Raw genomic sequence first — 16,803 nt, forward strand, 5'->3', positions numbered from 1 at the left:
CGGGGCTGCTGGACTGATGCCAGTCCCACCACCTCTGGTGCCTGCCTGCACATAGGCACAATCCTACTCCCCGACGAAGTGGAGGACTATGTGAACCCCAAAGTCACTGTCCTGCGCCGCTATCAGTTCCTCTCGTTTGTTCTTTTTTTCTGCGTGAGAACTTTTGGGTGAAGACACTAACTTTTTTTGTGGAAGCTGCTGGGCGGTGCTAGGAGAGAAAAGGTGCAAACCGATGGAGAGGACCTGCGCCCTTCTAGTTTTTCCAGCTTCCACCGGTTAAACCATCACCTCCAGAGGAGTGAAGTTGTGATTGCTGGGAGAGAGCAGGATTCCGTTGCAGCCTTCAGCTAGCTTTAGCCCTCTGCATGCATGAGTGTGCCAGCAGCAGCAAAGCGGGCAGGGTTCTGTGTGTGGAGTCTCTGCTGGGACCCGAGTGAATGGCCCCCAGGGACAGCGCGGAGCCTCTGCCTCCGCTACTCCCTCAGGGCTGGGTGTGGCCTGGAAAGATAGTGGTGATGGGTGCCCTGGCAGGCTTCTGGGTCCTCAGCCTGCTCACCTATGGCTACCTGTGCTGGGGCCAGGGTTTAGAAGAGGAAGGTCCCCGGAGAACTGAAGATGGAGAGAGATCAGAACCAGGCTCAACGGCCACTTCCCAGCCCCATCTCATTTTCATCTTAGCTGATGATCAGGGATTTAGAGATGTGGGTTACCACGGATCTGAGATAAAGACGCCCACTCTTGACAAACTCGCTGCCGAAGGAGTTAAACTAGAGAACTACTATGTCCAGCCTATTTGCACACCGTCCAGGAGCCAGTTTATTACCGGAAAGTAAGTGTTGCCACTTCTATTTATTATTTGGAAACATCTTAAGCCTTTATTTAAAACTGCTTTCTCATTCAAGGGAGGAACAGAAAGCATTGGGGGGGGAGGGACAGTCAATGAATGAAAAAAATGAATGTGTACAGTCCCTCAATATTGGTGTTAATAGCCAGGACCTACTCTCCTCCCTTTTCTTTCCCTGACAGCCAGCTTTGAGCTTTCGAATGGTGTCGGGGTTTTTACATTCATCCACCAACCAGAGAACTCCATGTTTGCTACTTCCAAACCTGTTTCAATTTTCAAGCATGTTCACATTTTGTTTCAAGTATCAGAACAGAAATCACAGAGCAAGGTGTCATTTACAACTCTTAATTTGTTACAAAATCTCGAACTGCATGACCCAAAGCCCCAGGTCATCACAGATAGAACAGAGACCACAAAAGCAAAGAAAAGGTGACATAGAACGTGAAGAGGGTGGAATATGACTCTGCCAGGATCTTTGACGGATGCTTTTCTATTATGATATTATATCTAACTGTCAAGACAGTTCTCAAGATGCAGTGGAGTTCAGTGGAATTTGCTGCTTCTTCTCCCAACCTAGGAAGCAGTCTGAGTAACTGTCATAGCTCATAGGATTGAGAAACATTTTGAATGCTGCCAGCAGTCTGCTAAATAGCTACTCTTGTTAAGGTGTTCGTACATTTTCCTGTTTTTACTTTGTCAGGCTATACATGATCATAACATGTTTTCATGGTGCAAATTCAGTTTGGAAGTCAGGTAAAGCAAAAGGGTCAAGGGTCAAGCTTCTCCTAAACAATTTGTGGCGTCAATCTATACGCCTTGTGATTTTGGTTTCAGGACGGAGAACCCTTACTTCAAGTGAAGTTGTTCTTGGAATTAGATCCCGTAAGAGTAGCCAGTAACCAGTCTGGAAAATTAAGACTACAGTGTTTTGTAGGAATCTCTGTCTCGAAAAGACTTTTGCTTACAGCATAATTTCCGCTGCTTAGCAAACTGTCAAAATTTACCATCACTACCAGAAAATTTTTTTTAGCCTTAGCAAGAAGAGGTAGAGAGCAGGGCATGGTAGCATACATATTTAATCCCAGCACTCAGGAATCAGAGGCAGGCAGACCTCTGTGAATTCGATGTGAGCCTAGTCTACATAGTGAGTTCCTGGTCAATCAGAGTTACAAAGTGAGATCCTATCTCAAAAGTAAAAAAGAAAAAAAAAGAAAGGAAAGAAAAGAAAAGAAAGAAAAAGAAACACATAAACACATACAACCAAACCCAGAAAATAAAAGGAGAAGAAGAGGAGGAGAAGGGTCTTAGTGTCCTTCAGAGTGACCTTCAAGGTTAGTCATTGCATCATAAAGTCAAGAGCATTGGATATTTATAAAGGAGCAATTGTTGGCTGGAAAACAAGCCATCTGGTGGCCTAGGATTAAGTTCTTCATCTCCCCAACCATCCTTAAACTTGGCTCATGAAATGAACATGTCAGAAAGACACTTCAACTGATTTATAGGATTTAAATTTGCAAGGAGAGCCAACAGTAGTTGAAAGAAATATGAAACTGGATTAGATGAACTTACTTTACACAAAAAGTATGTTCAGGGCTTTTCACTGAATAAGGACATTTGATCCTAAACATTTTATACTGGTAAAAATCTATTCTACCTTTATCATTACCTTGAAGTTTACTTAATAAGACAGGCAAAAATAAAGATGGAAAGGACTCCTGTTTTTTCCCTTCACCCAAAGTCTGACTCAGCATTGTCAGGAAATCACTCATCCCATGGGAAGATGTTGCTTCCCACTAAAATTTTATGTCCGGTGCGATAAGTTGCATAATTGTTTTGTAGACCAGAAAAGTTCAAATAGCTTCTATGATTTGATACAGATTTCTACTTGAGTTAAGCAGTTGGAGATATCTCAATTGAAGTTTTTCCTGGGACTTTCCTATAAAGGAATACAGATGTAAGACAGTGGTCATGGGTGTCTAGTTCCGAGCATAATATGAATACTTCAGGCCCAGAGAATATGGTACTTATCCTGTCTCTGAGAACATATCTGTGCTTTCTGCATGCTCTAAAGAAAAAAGGCAGGAAGCAGTAACAGTCCCGGTGGGATGGATTATTTCGAGGGGGAAACAGGTTATATGAAATGTGAGAGGCGTCAAATATTTTTATATGACTTGGGAAGAGTCTCATGACTGGAGTTGAATTAGTGTTTGGTACCATTCGCACACTGACACTCCTTTTTATATTTTTGGTGAATCAAAATGTGAAATTCTTTTATGCTACATAGATCTGTAACAAATTCCTTTTATATTTTATATTATACCATTCTGGCAACACTGAATATCAGTCACCATGAGAAAGCAGTCTTTACATGCGGACTGCCGCTTGGAAAATGTGAGGAACAATTGGGGAACCTGATCTCTAAGTGGTAGCTTTCAAACTCAAGTATGCAGAATGAATAACCTCAAATGCCAGTCAAAATACAAATCTCTAGTAGACCTACCATCTGGCAGCAATGGGGTGTGTCCAGAAATCACTAATAATTTTTATGAGCATGTACCATTATTCTGATGATAATGCTGTTTATGGCAAATTGAAAGCATCTGATTTAAATGCAAGCATCTATGGAGCTATCACTGTTACACATATTACCTCATTTAATTCCCACAGCGGTTCTATAATACAGATGCTACTGTTGTTCCTGTTTTACATAGATTTGCTAAGAGTCCAAGAGGGGTAATGATGCAGTGTGGTCAAAGGATGTTCATAGTTAGTCTGATGACAGAAAGGCTAATTGAGATAGTGATGGCCTGTGTTCAATCAATTTCAAGATAACTTTATTATTCTTAAGGAAGTGGTAGCCTAGAAAAATAACAGCACTTCTTTAAGAAGACCATAAAGATGGCCTCTGAATTATAGGCTTTGCAAACATTAGACATGCATTTTTGAAGCCCTAAAGAAAGACAGGCAATCCAAATTGAATTCATCTCAATAAATCATTGCTTTTACTCTTATGGGTTTCTCCATATTGTTGCCTATTGATGTAATTTGTTGTATCTCTCTGTGGGATAGTGTTGCTTTGTGTAAACATGCTGCAATGTGTTTATCCATTCTATCATCAAGAATGTTGGTGGTTTCCAACATAATATTGGTACCATTATGAATATGCCAAAAACATACTCGTTCATGCTTTAGTGAGCATATCTTTGCATTCTTCTTGTGTATTTATCAAGAAGAATTGCTGCAATATAGGCATATGTGTGTGCAGCTTTTGTAGATACTTCCCAGCAGTTCACAGAGTGGTGCTTCTGGGCTTGAACTGTCACTGCAACTGTGTGGTAAACTCCATCTATGCCAATATTTGGTATTGTCTCTTCATTTTCGACTTTGTAGCCATTGTACACTGGTATGCTCTCCTGATTAAAATTTGCATTTTCATAATAGATAATAACATTGAGTGTATTTTAATAAGTATTTATGCAAATCTTCTGCCCATTTTCTGTTTAAGTGGCTATTTATTCCTTGATGGAGTGTGGTGATTATTTTTCTCCTCCTTTGTCAGCTGTTTATACTGCACTAATATTCTATTCTTTGGCTTTCTTTTTCACTCTTTCAAGAATGTGTTTTGTAATGACTAGGTTTTAATTTTATTATAATTCAACTTATGTTATTTTCCTTCCTGTACTTATTTACTATAGTCCTGCCTATATCATAGCATCATAATAGCATCATAATAGGCTTTTCCTCCTAAACCTTTTATTGCTCTGTTTTTATATTTAGATCACCTGGAATTAATTTCTGATGTAGTATTAAATCAGAGTTCCAAAGTACTCACTTTCCTCTGTCTGTCTGTTTGGCCTGCCAACCTGAATTCGATTCCCAACCCACAAGGTGGCAGGAGAGAACTGGGTCCTGAAGGATCCCCAAGAGTTGTCCTCTGATGTCCATGAACATGTCATGACATGGGCATGCTGTAGCACATAAGTGCCTGCACACACACACACACACACACACACACACACACACACACACAGAGAGAGAGAGAGAGAGAGAGAGAGAGAGAGAGAGAGAGAGAGAGAACTTTTAAGACCACATATTCTCCATAGTATTGCAGAATCATTTTCATCAATTGACACATTTGGTCCATTTCTGGACTCCTCTGTTCTAGTGACCATCCTTTTCTCCAATGATGCCTTCTCTTAAACATAGTTGTATGATAAATATTAATGTCTTGACCAGTGGTTCTCAGCCTCCCTATTACTGTGACCCTTTAATACAGTACCTCATGTTATAGTGATTCCCCAACCATAAATTATTTCATTGCTACTTCATAACTGTAATTTTACTACTGTTATGAATTATAATGTAAATATCTGACATGCAGAATATCTGATCTATGACCCTTATGAAAGGCTCACTTAAAAAGGTGTGACAGTGCCACAGGTTGAGAAACGCTGGCCTAGAATGTAAGTCTTCCTAACTGTTCCTCAAAATCCTTTGGCTATTGTTGATCACTTCACTCACTAAAAAGGAGCGAAGACCGTTGCAACGTGCAAAGATATTGGAAGATTTGATTAGGGGAATATAGAGAAGTTCACTTTGGAATCATCTTACTTTCTAAATAACATGGAAAGTGAGGTCGCCCACTGAGATTTAAGATCTAGATGTCTGAAGAAGTTGGATATAAAATCCTTTCTAGGGGAGTGAAAAAGTGTACTGAGCAGAGAAATGTGGTCAAAAAGCTGGCAGTCCAGAAAATCTACCATTGTGGCTTAGTTTTGACAGGGTCAGTCATGGTTGATTTTCATCCTGCCATAGTCGGATGCCACATGGAGAAGCACTGTGATTGCAGAGTTGAATTTAAGTGGATCAGGGATTTCCAAAATGAACAGAGTGACTGTTTGTGGACTTGAATGTGGAAAGAAAAAGAAGCACAGGGAGTTTATGTTCTGACAATCCATGGATTGAGTTATGGATGGGGGTTCAGTGAGTAGATTGCTGAGTAAAGGGACAGGACAGAGTGGTTGGGAAAGTTCACAATAGGACAAAATTCCAAGTACTTCAGTGTTTACAAATGATAGAGAAGTGAGGGTTGAGGTGAGACAGAGTGAGATCTTTGGAAGTGAGCAAGTTAAGATGTTAGGGTAGAGTGCTCGATATTGTATTCTGTGGACATTGTAGATGTAACGGTCTTATTAAATAAGAAACACAGAGTCAAATGCAGAGTTAAAAGCACAAGAGGTCAGAGCAGTAGATAAAAGCTGAGACCAAAAACCCTTTCTTACCCTCCACTGCCGCTGCTGTCCTTCCCCTCAACAAGTGACCTACTTCCTGTGTATCTATCTTTTTATTGACTTTCTGTTCTGCCTTCTCATTGGTTGTAAACCCAACCACATGACCTACTTGTCACTGCCTGTCTATACAGACCTCCAGGTCATCTATGGTTGGTATTGAAATTAAAGGCATGTGTCTCCATGCTGGTGGTGTCCTTGAACACACAGAGATCTGCCTGCCTTGTTATTGAATTAAGGGTGTGTGCTACCACTGCCAGACTTCTGCTATGGCTTGCTATTAGCTCTTATCTCCAGGTAACTTTATTTATTAACATACAAACAAAATCACATTTCAGCACAAATAAAATATCACCATAGGACATTTAAACTATTGAAAATTATGAGAACAGCTGTAGTGAAGGTAGCCCAATGCTGACTGTGTCTAAGGGATAAGGATGGGGCCGGGAATTAGCTAAAGGACTGTGAGTCTGGTCTATTCCACTGTTGTTTTTTAAGGAATTGAGTTTCTGAAGGGAAACAACAACAGTTGGTAAGAAGTGTAATGAGGCTCTTCCTTGTTACCTAGTTTCTCTGGGGCTGTGGGTTGTAGCCTGGTTATCCTTTGCTTTATATCTACTACCGACTTACGAGTAAGTGTTTGTCTTCTGAGAGGGACACATGGATTGCTCTGGGAAGGGCAAATAAATGAGATCTTGTGGGTATGGGGTGGGTGTCAAGATCATGAAGGGAAAACCCACAGAGACAGCTGACCTAGACCAACAGCTAGGAAGCCTGTGTGGGACTGACATAGGCCCTCTAGATGTGGGTGACAGATGTGTAGCTTAGTCTGTTCGTGGATCCCCATAGCAGTGGGACCAGCATCTGTCCCAGGAGCATGAGCTAGCATTTTGGAACGTTTTCCCTATGGTGGCATAACTTGTTCAGCCTTGATGCAGGGAGGAGGGGCCTGTTGACTCCCATGAGAAGCCTTACCCTGTCTGAGAAGTGTAATGAGGAACTAAAAAGATACCTACCTGTTTCAGCCTCAGATTCTGTGAGAAGTGAAGTGGAGAAAGGACCAGGTCCTGAGCTGAAAGTAAGGTATGGATAAACAGTGATGAATTAGAGTAAAAAGAGGGAATGTCCAGGGCCACGATAAGGTCATGCTAAGGGATTACTACTGAGCAAACTGTCAGTAACAGGGGGCCCTTTGGGAAGGAATGGAGAGAAAGGAGAGGGGTGCCGAATAGAAGTAGTGGCTAGAGAGATGTGTAGAGGTTAGAATCAGTCAAAGCAGATATGTTGGGGAGACTTGAATCATGGTGAAGATTAACACAGAGCACCAAAACCATGATGAACTTTTTCCCTCCAGAGCTTTCTTAAGAGACTCTAAGAGGTTGGCTTTAATAGCAGCCTCCCTGTATAGATGAATAAAGTAGAGCCTTCAAGTGTCCATCATGAACCACTCTGGTCACACTGCACAGATGTGGACTTAGCCAAGAGCTCTGGGGCTTTTGATTTGTCTCAGAGGATAGGGATCCAGAGGCCTTCTCTGTGAATCTGCCAAGGGCTCCAGAGCTACAGTGTGTCTTTGGGAGATTTATCAACTCTATAGATTTGTAAAACTACACTAGTGTTGGAAACCCTGAAAAAAGCAACTGAATTTTAGAGTTACTCACTCTCAGCATAAAGTGACAGAGAAAGCTTAGGGGGAACAGATTTAATTAGCTCATTGTATGGCCTTGTGTATACACACACACACACACACACACACACACACACACACACACACACACATACTTCCCATCAACATCAAGGTCATAATGCTTCCTACTCTACTTGTTTAAAAGTATATTTGTAAATAGCATTCTCTACACAGAGAATGTTCAATATCAGCTATTAAAAATCTACTACTTACTTCTAGAGATATTTAGATAATGTTTAGGCACTTGTGAAAATATAAGTGCTTATAGTTACCTGTCAATAAACAAGAATTTCCTTCAAGCCTTACTTCACATTTAGAAGATGAATATAGCAAGTGGAGAGTGGCTTTCAAACCTCCCTTAGACAGTTTGTGAAGAACCCAAAGCCACGTCCATCCAGCAGACAGCTGCCAGTCCTATTCAACTTTTGGGTTATCTGAGAGTAGATGTGTTGGTTAGAAAGGCTAATGGCATACATTGGTGATCAAAGTGCTGAATTTTAAATGAGCCCCAAAAGATTCATTTAAAATTAGGCACATTTATCATTTGAATATGTGTCTGTTCAAGTGATATTGTTGAGTTTCTTAAAATGTTATTCCAGATGGTTGAAATGCATCTAGGAACAAAGGGCTAAGAACTATGAATTCTAGCAAAATTCTACAGATGACTTTGATTTCATCTCACCCTGTGGGTATTTTGCTATGATATAATTAGTTTGATGAAATGTTCTTTTAACAGTCTAGATATTAAACATTCCCAGTAGTGGTGTTTCTGTAAGGCATCTGTTTCTCCATGTGCTCTGTTGTAATTAAAAGAAGAGGAAGGAAATCTTTCTGCCTCTCATCGTTCAGCCTTTACCCCCTCTCTCTTCAATTCATCTAATACATTTGCTTTACTAGAACATGAGACTCATAACAACAACCCCTTCAGCAAACAGCACCCTTGGTTCCCCAATGTACCAAAAATGAGAAAAGAAATTAATTTTCTCTGAGGGCTTTCATGTGCCTGTTTCTTTTCCAGCATCCTCCCTTTTAATCTTCACACCCAATATTTGAAAATATTAATAAAATATTTAACAAATGTTCTCATTTTATGGATAGAATATTAAAATTTTAAGAGAGTTATATAAGCTGGCCATGATCACATTATAAACTGTAAAGCATGTATTTAAGCTTAAACTGTATGGCTCCATCCATGTCCTCAAGGTTTTCTTCAGTACTTTCTGCCTCCCCCATAAACTATAATCACACCTTAGCCTTGTCTTTAAGCAGTTTCTTCAGCCTCTGTACTTTCAAACTCTCCACACCAGAGAAAGGGATGGACAGCTCAGGATTTCTAGGGCTCCTCTCATTGCTCCCCATCTCTTTGCCTCACTTGTGGAATTCACACCTTTGCAGTGTTTGCCCAAATGCCAACCACTCCTTAGGATTCAGCACCACCACCACATTCCTCATACAGCCTCCCATGATTCCTTAGCCAGAAATAATTTATCTTAACAGCGACCTTCTACAATTCTTTCTATAACTGTCGTATTAGGCATGATTTTCCACTCCTTCACAGCTCTCAGGAAGTCTTTTACCTCCCTTGCTGGCCCCCTGAGAAGCAAGAGTCTGATTTATAACTCCATAAATTTCACAGCACCCAGTCCAGGGCTCTGTGTTCCTACGCGCTAAGTAAACACATGAAGAATGAGAGAAAGAATAGTTTAATAAGCAATTATTTATTTCCATCAGGTAGGAAATGGGATCAAGCAAAAAAACGGTCCAGAGTTCTTTTTATTGACAATAGACTTTTTAAATAATATATATTCTGATTACTGTTTCCCCTCCCCCAATTCCTCCCAGATCCTCTCCGATTCCCCAACTACCCAAATCCACACACTTTCTTTCCCTTTCTCATTAAAATAATAATGAGAATAAATAACAATATAAATAATAGTAATAACAGATTAAAAAACAGAATAGGACAAAACCACCAGAAGAAAGGGAGCCAAAGGAAAGCTCAGGGAACACGTATAGATGCAGAGATGCACACATTCTCACACACAGAGATCTCATAGCAACACAAAACTGGAAACCATACTATACACCCAAAGGACCCTGAAAGGAAAAGGAAAAACAAACACACAAACCTGACAAAGCATTGTGAGACAAAGAACCTCCAAAAATGCCCTTGAGTTTGTTTCATGTCGGCCACATACCGCCATGCATGAGGCTGCCCTTAAGTGTGGTTTGTATACACAGTGAGATTCCATTGGAGAAGAACTCATTTTTCATTTGCAAATGGTTATCAGCTGTAGATAGCATTTGTGTTAGGGATGTGGGCTTGTATACATGTTCACTCTCAGTGCTGGGACCTCATCCATCAGGCCCAGACCTGTGCAGGCCCTGTGCATGCTGCCACAGACTCAGTGAGTTCATATGTAACCCAGTCCTACTGTGTTTACAAGGTCTTGCTTGCTTGTGTCCTCCATCCCATCTGGCTCTAATAATATTTTTGCCTCCTCTTCCCCAGGGTCCCATGAACCCTCAAGGGGAGGGAATTGATGGAGACATTTTAGGCCTGAATGTTCCAAGGTCTCTCTCTCTCTGCACATTGTCTGGCTGTACGTTTCTCTTAGTTCATCTCTACTGCATAAGGAAGCTTCTCTAATGATAGCTGAAAAGATACTGATCTATGGATAAAGTAGAACATTGTTAGGAGTCATTTTATTGCTATCTTCCTTCGGTAAAACAGTGGAATTTGGTTTTCCCCTTGATCCCTGGGCTACAAAGTCTCAGATTCTTAACCACCTACACAGTGTTGGGCATGGACTCTACCTCACACAATGGGCCTCAAACCCATTGGTTTGATGAAATATCGGTAGGTTAGTTTCACAAGCTTAGTGCCGCTATTACACTAACACATCCTGCAGATGGGTCACCATTGTAGATAGAAGAGTTTGTAGCTGGGTTGGTGCTTATGTTTCTCCTTCGGTAGTGTGCAGAGTACCTTGCAGTACTGTAAACACTAGACCACTGGGGTAAAGGCTCTAGGTAGGCACCAGTTTGATTTCATGTTCAGTGAGCTGTATAGATGTTGTCTTCAGCCACAAGGCTGAAGTTTGTGGTAAGTAACCAATAGCCTGGATTGTTTATGGTTCCTATGGTACTCCTTTGGCCAACAACTCAACTAAAAATAACCCATTCCCAGAATTAGAATTAGGTGGTAAGAGATACCCAGTTGGGGCTCTGTCTCCCCATTCTTTAGCAATTCCATTTAGATCATCCCATGCATGTATGTATTTTAGGAAGCTTCTGCTCTATTAGGTTTCAGTATGACTCCTCAAATGGCCCTTAGTTTTAGCTGACCCTGTCCATATTCTCCTCCTTATCATTTGATCCTCCCATTCCAGACCCCCATCTCCATACATCCATGACAATTCTATTCCCCTTCCTATGGCTGTCCAACTCCCCCGCTAGTCCTTTACTCTATTCCTTATCTCTGTGGTTTTATGGATTGTAGCTTGCTTTTCCAAGGTTTAACAACTAACATCCACATATAAGCAAATACTTAGCATATGTGTCTTTTGGGATTGACTTACCTCATTCAGGATTATTTTTTCCTAATTCCATTCATTAATCAGCAAATTTCATTTTTGTAAGAGCTGAGTATATTTAGCACACTTTCTTTGTCCATTTATCCACTTGCAAGGCATCTAGTCTGTTTCTGGCTGCTATGAATAGAGCATCAATGGACATGATTAAACAAGTATCTCTATAGTAGGATATACAGCCATTGCTGAGTCTTGAGATAGATCTATTCTCCATTTCCTGAGGAACTGCCACAATGATTTCCAACGTGGCTGTACAAGTTTGTACTTCCAACAGCAATGGATGAGTGCTCCCCTTGTTCCATATCTTCTCTAGCATAAGTTGTCACTATTTTGCTGACCTTGGCCATTCTGACTGATGCAAAATGAAATCACAAGCCAGTTTTGATTTGCATTTCCTTGTTGACTAAGGATGTCGAACATTCCCTTAAGTGCTTCTCAGCCATTTGTGTTTCCTCTGTCTAGGATTCTCTCTTCAGATGTGTACCCCTTTTTAATTGGGTTGTTTTCTTCATGGCCAATTATTCTTAATTCCTTATGTATTTTGACAGATGTATAATTTGTAAAAATATTTTCCCATTCTGTAGCCTAATGCTTTGTGTGAAATGGCAGTATCCTTTGCTATACAGAAGCTTTTCAATTTCAGGAGGCACCATTCATTTATTAAGCTTCTTGTAGTGCCAGTGCTAATAGTGTTGTTTACAGAAACCTATTCCTGTGACAATAAGTTCAAGGCTGTTCCACACTTTTTCTTTTCTCAGATTCAGTGCTTCTGGCCTTATATTGATGTCATTGATTCATCTGGAGTTGAGATTTGTACAGGGTGATAGATAAGTATGGATTTACTTAGGTTCTTCTACATGCAGCCATCCAGTTTGATCAGGACCATTTGTTGAAGATGCTTGTCTTTTTTCCAGAGTGTATTTCTGTCCTCTTTATAAAACACAGGCATCCATAAGTGTATGGACTTATATCTGGACCTCAATTCAATTCCATTGATCAACAAATCTGTTTTTATGCCAATACTATGCTGTTTTTATTACTATAGCTGTGTAGTACAATTCAAGGTTGAGAACGGTAATACCTCCAGCAGTTCTTTTATGAATCATGATTGTTTTAGCTATCCTGGGTTTTCTTGTGTTTCCATATAAAGCGGAAACTTGTCCTTTCAAGATCTGTGAAAAAAAATGTGTTGGAATTTTGATGGGATTGCATTTAATCTCTAGATTGCTTTTGATAAAATGATGGTCCAGAGTTTATAGTAACAAAATGTGAATTTCAGTGTTTCAGCAAAATCAAGACTGTAATCTTGAATATACCATTTAATCTTTCTTAAATACAGTTTTCATTGGTGGAATAGGAATTGTTTCCAGCCTCAAAGTTAACTCAACTGGCCAGTTAATGTAACTTGTGAGATACTTTAAGGACTTTTGTTAACATGTTATACAATGAAGTGAAGTTTTCTTTACACATAGTGTATTTTCATGGCTTTAATCATGCCCTGATCCTAACTATCTGTTTTTTCTTTATAAACGCTTTCCATGGTAACCAACCATACACATACAAACAACAAAAACAGACTCCACAGAGTGTGTTTATACAATGATGCACACTTATTCATGCATATATATATATATATATATATATATATATGTACATGTATGTAACAATAATAATCAAAGAAAAGGATGGTATTAATCTATTAATCAGAGAATTGAGGCATGAAATGAGTTGAAAGGGGAACTTTGGAAGGTCTGAGGGGTGAAGAAGGGGAAAGGAGAAAGTGATGTGCTCCTATTTTAATTAAAAATGTGTTCTTTAAAAAGCTTTCCGTTCTTGGATTGTCTCCCTTGCTTTTTCATGATTTTCATTCAAGGACTTATTGTTTTCTTCTGCTTTAATTGTCCTTTCCTCTAGTTTTTTATAGCGTTCTTCCCATTTTTTGTTTGTCTGTTCCTCTACTTTATTTTTGATTTCTTCTATATAAGGCTCTAGCCTCTTCATGATGTTACTTATAAGGTTGTTTTCTTCTGCTTCTTCCATTCCGTGATGTTCAGGTCCAGCTGTTGGAGAAGGGCTAGGTTCTGGTGATGCTGTATTGCTCTTTGTTTTGTTGTATGTACTTCTGCCTTGATGTCTGCCCATCTCCTCTTGTGTTCATTCTTGGTCTTATCAGTGTACTTGGTCCAGAGAGAGCTGGAGGCTGCAATCCAGTTCCTAAGTCCATCTGAGGAACACAAAATCTGAATCAACACTGCCCCCATTTATCTACTCAGAGTCATCACTGCCAAAGTCCTAGCGCTTTCTCACAGGGCTATGTGCCCTTCCCTAGCTATCTTCCTTGTAGGAACACACTTCATTCTCCTCTGGGAAAACTCTTTGTAGGAACACACTTCATTCTCCTCTGGGAAAACTCTTTGTAGGAACACACTTCATTCTCCTCTGGGAAAACTTTCATCTCCTTTCCCAGTTTTCTGACTATTTTCTCACCCTACACCGGGCACGATGGAACTGAGTGCATCATTTTCACTCCTGAAGTGGCGATTGCATTTCAATTACTGTAATACATTGCAAATATGAACCTCTTTCATGCTAATCCCCAGAATATGTAACAATACACTAAATGATAAAATCTGTAAATATCACCTACAAATAAAGTCTTGGGCATTATGTACCTATAATTCCAGTTATCTAGCTACAGAGCAGGAGAATTATGACTTCTAAGCCAGCTTGGCCTCTATAGCAGAACCATTTCTCCAAATAAACACAAGCACATACATATAGAGAGTTTTAGTTGTAACCCAATTCTAGGGTTGATTTAATTAGGACAAATAGAAACAAATCTCAAGTGTAGAACCTTTACCTGACATCATGACAACACTGGCTTCTACTTCCTGTCATGTGTCCTAATCTTCAGAACCATTTGTAATTCTTTAAAAGATTTTTATTTGTGTGTGTGTGTGTGTGTGTGTGTGTGTGTGTGTGTGTGTGTTACATGTATGTATTCAGGTGCCTATCAAGGCCAGAATAGGATGTTTGATCTCCTGGAGTTGAAGTTACAGGTGGTTGTAAACTGCTCAGTGTGCTTATTAGGAATGAAACTCAGCACCTCTAAGAGAGAAGTAAATGCTCTTGACTGCTGAGTCGTCTCTTCAGCCCCCATCTTAAATTTCTTATTACTTTTGTCTTAGTTTGGGTTTCTGTTCCTGTGAAGAGACACCATGACCATGGCAACTCCTAAAAGGAAAATATATAATTGGGACTGGTTTAATTTTAAGATGTTTAATCCATTACCATCATGGTGGGACATGGCAGCATGTAGGCAGACATGGTACTGGAGAAAGAGCTGCAAGTTCTACATCTTGATCCACAGACATCAGAAGGAAAGACTGAGTGTCACACTGGGTGTAGCTTGAGCATATGAGATTTCAAAACCCACATCCAGAGTGATATACTTCCTCTAACAAGGTCATAGCTCTCAATAGAGCCACTCCCTCTGGCCAAGCATTCAAACACATGAGTGTATGGGGACCAAACCTAGTCAAACCACCTCATCTGCCAATACACTTTCATTGTAAAATATCATCAGTCACAGTAAGTCATCCCTTTCATATTGCTAACAGCAAATTTACAAGCCTATTGGTATTACTAGTGAGCAATTTTCTGTCTTTCTTCCCATCTGCACCAATTTATCAAGAAAAGACTGTGGTGATATATTGTGTCCCCCAATATATTGTGCATCCTAATAAACTTATCTGGGGTCAGAGGACAGAACGGCCACTGTCTCTAGACAGATATAGACATAGAGGCCAGAAAATGGTGGCACACACACCTTTAATCCTAGCATTCTAGAGGGAGAGATCCGTCCGGATCTCTGTGAGTTCAAAGCCACATGCGAAAGAGTCAGGCATGGTGACACACGCCTTTAATCCCAGGGAGTGATGGCAGAAAGGTATATAAGGCATAAGGTCCAGGAACTACAGCTGGTTAAGCTTTTAGGCTTTTGAGCAATAGTTCAGCTGACATTCATTCTGGATGAGGACTCAGAGGCTTCCATTCTGAGAAAACAGGATCAGCTGAGGAACTGGCGAGGTGAGGTGGCTATGGCTTGTTCTGCTTCTCTGATCTTCCAGTATTCACCCCAATACCTGGCCCTGGGTTTGTTTTTATTAATAAGAACTTTTAAGATCCATGCTACAAAAGACATGAGGCATTACCTCTCTCTCTCCTTCAGAATTTGCATCTATATTCTCTAAATCTTTTCCATCACCATTCAGATAAGCTCAAGTTTCTTCTATCTAAAACAAACCAAAGTTCTGTAGATACTTTACTCAAATTCTATGCTGTCTTACCTAAGGAAAAATAGTGAGTCATCTGTTCTTGCTAACCCATTCCATTGTTATAACCTATGTTATAATAATTTATGCTGTAAATTTGATAGTGTTTCTATACTAGTATAATATTAACTAAAAATGACTATTATATACTCTATTATCTTAATATAGATCCTCTAATAGATGTATGTCAAAATGTGTGGACCTACCTAAACCTGTGTCTCTACATATTCTCTCAACCTTATTTGATGTATGACGACCTCATACATAGAAAGATTTGCTCTCTTGGCCAAAGTAATAAAAATGGGATTCCAATTTAAGCATTGATTTTTCCACTCCATTAGCTAGATGATTGACAGGATAGATTTAGTCTAGCTGTACAGTTTATCTTCATGGTAGAAGGCAATAAATATGTTCCTCCAGTAAAAGCAACTAGAGCAAAATAAATATAATTACTTAAAAATTCATTTTCTAACTGGCTTCCACATTCAAAATTGGTGAGCTGAAATAAGTTCTTACTTTGGTTTGTTTCATATTATAAATTTAAAATAAAAACATTAGTTTGTCTTCCCATAGTGAGACATGAAATTTGTTAATATTTCATCATTACTCTTATTATTATATTATATAAATGTTCAACATATATAGGTCCCATAAAGCAATTAAAATGTACCTAGAATTGCAGCTGGAGTTATCTCCAGACCCACGTGGCCCCGTAGCCACTCAGACCCAAATGAACACACAGTCACTTATATTATTTATTAACCAATTGAAGCAACATATTCACAGCATACAGATATCCACAGCATAGAATCCAACTTTTGTTACTGTGTTAGAAGTAGCAATTATCTACTTCCTTTATTTTGACTTTGAAAAATTTAAATTATTTCTTCAAACATTTTGTTGATTCTATCAGCCTCCTTTTTCTGTTTTTATTTGGCTTTGAGACAGTGTGCCATGTAGCCCAGGCTGACCTCAAACTTTCTATATAGCTAAGGATGACTTTGAACACTGACTCTTCCTGCCTCCATCCCAAAGTGCTAAAATTACAGGCATTTTC

The 16,803-nt window shown here is 39.6% G+C and overlaps 1 protein-coding gene across 1 annotated transcript in view; it reads left to right on the plus strand.

Moving 5' to 3' along the window:
• The first annotated feature begins 437 nt into the window (after positions 1–437).
• Positions 438–16,803, plus strand: part of Arsj (arylsulfatase family member J) — a 65,000-nt gene continuing 48,634 nt past the window's right edge. The window contains exon 1 of the mRNA XM_036191001.1: positions 438–829. Coding sequence (XP_036046894.1) covers positions 438–829 — 392 coding nt within the window. The remainder of the gene's footprint in view (positions 830–16,803) is intronic.

The sequence above is a fragment of the Onychomys torridus genome, chromosome 6 (genome assembly GCF_903995425.1).
Source record: "Onychomys torridus chromosome 6, mOncTor1.1, whole genome shotgun sequence".
Taxonomy (NCBI): Eukaryota; Metazoa; Chordata; class Mammalia; order Rodentia; family Cricetidae; genus Onychomys; species Onychomys torridus.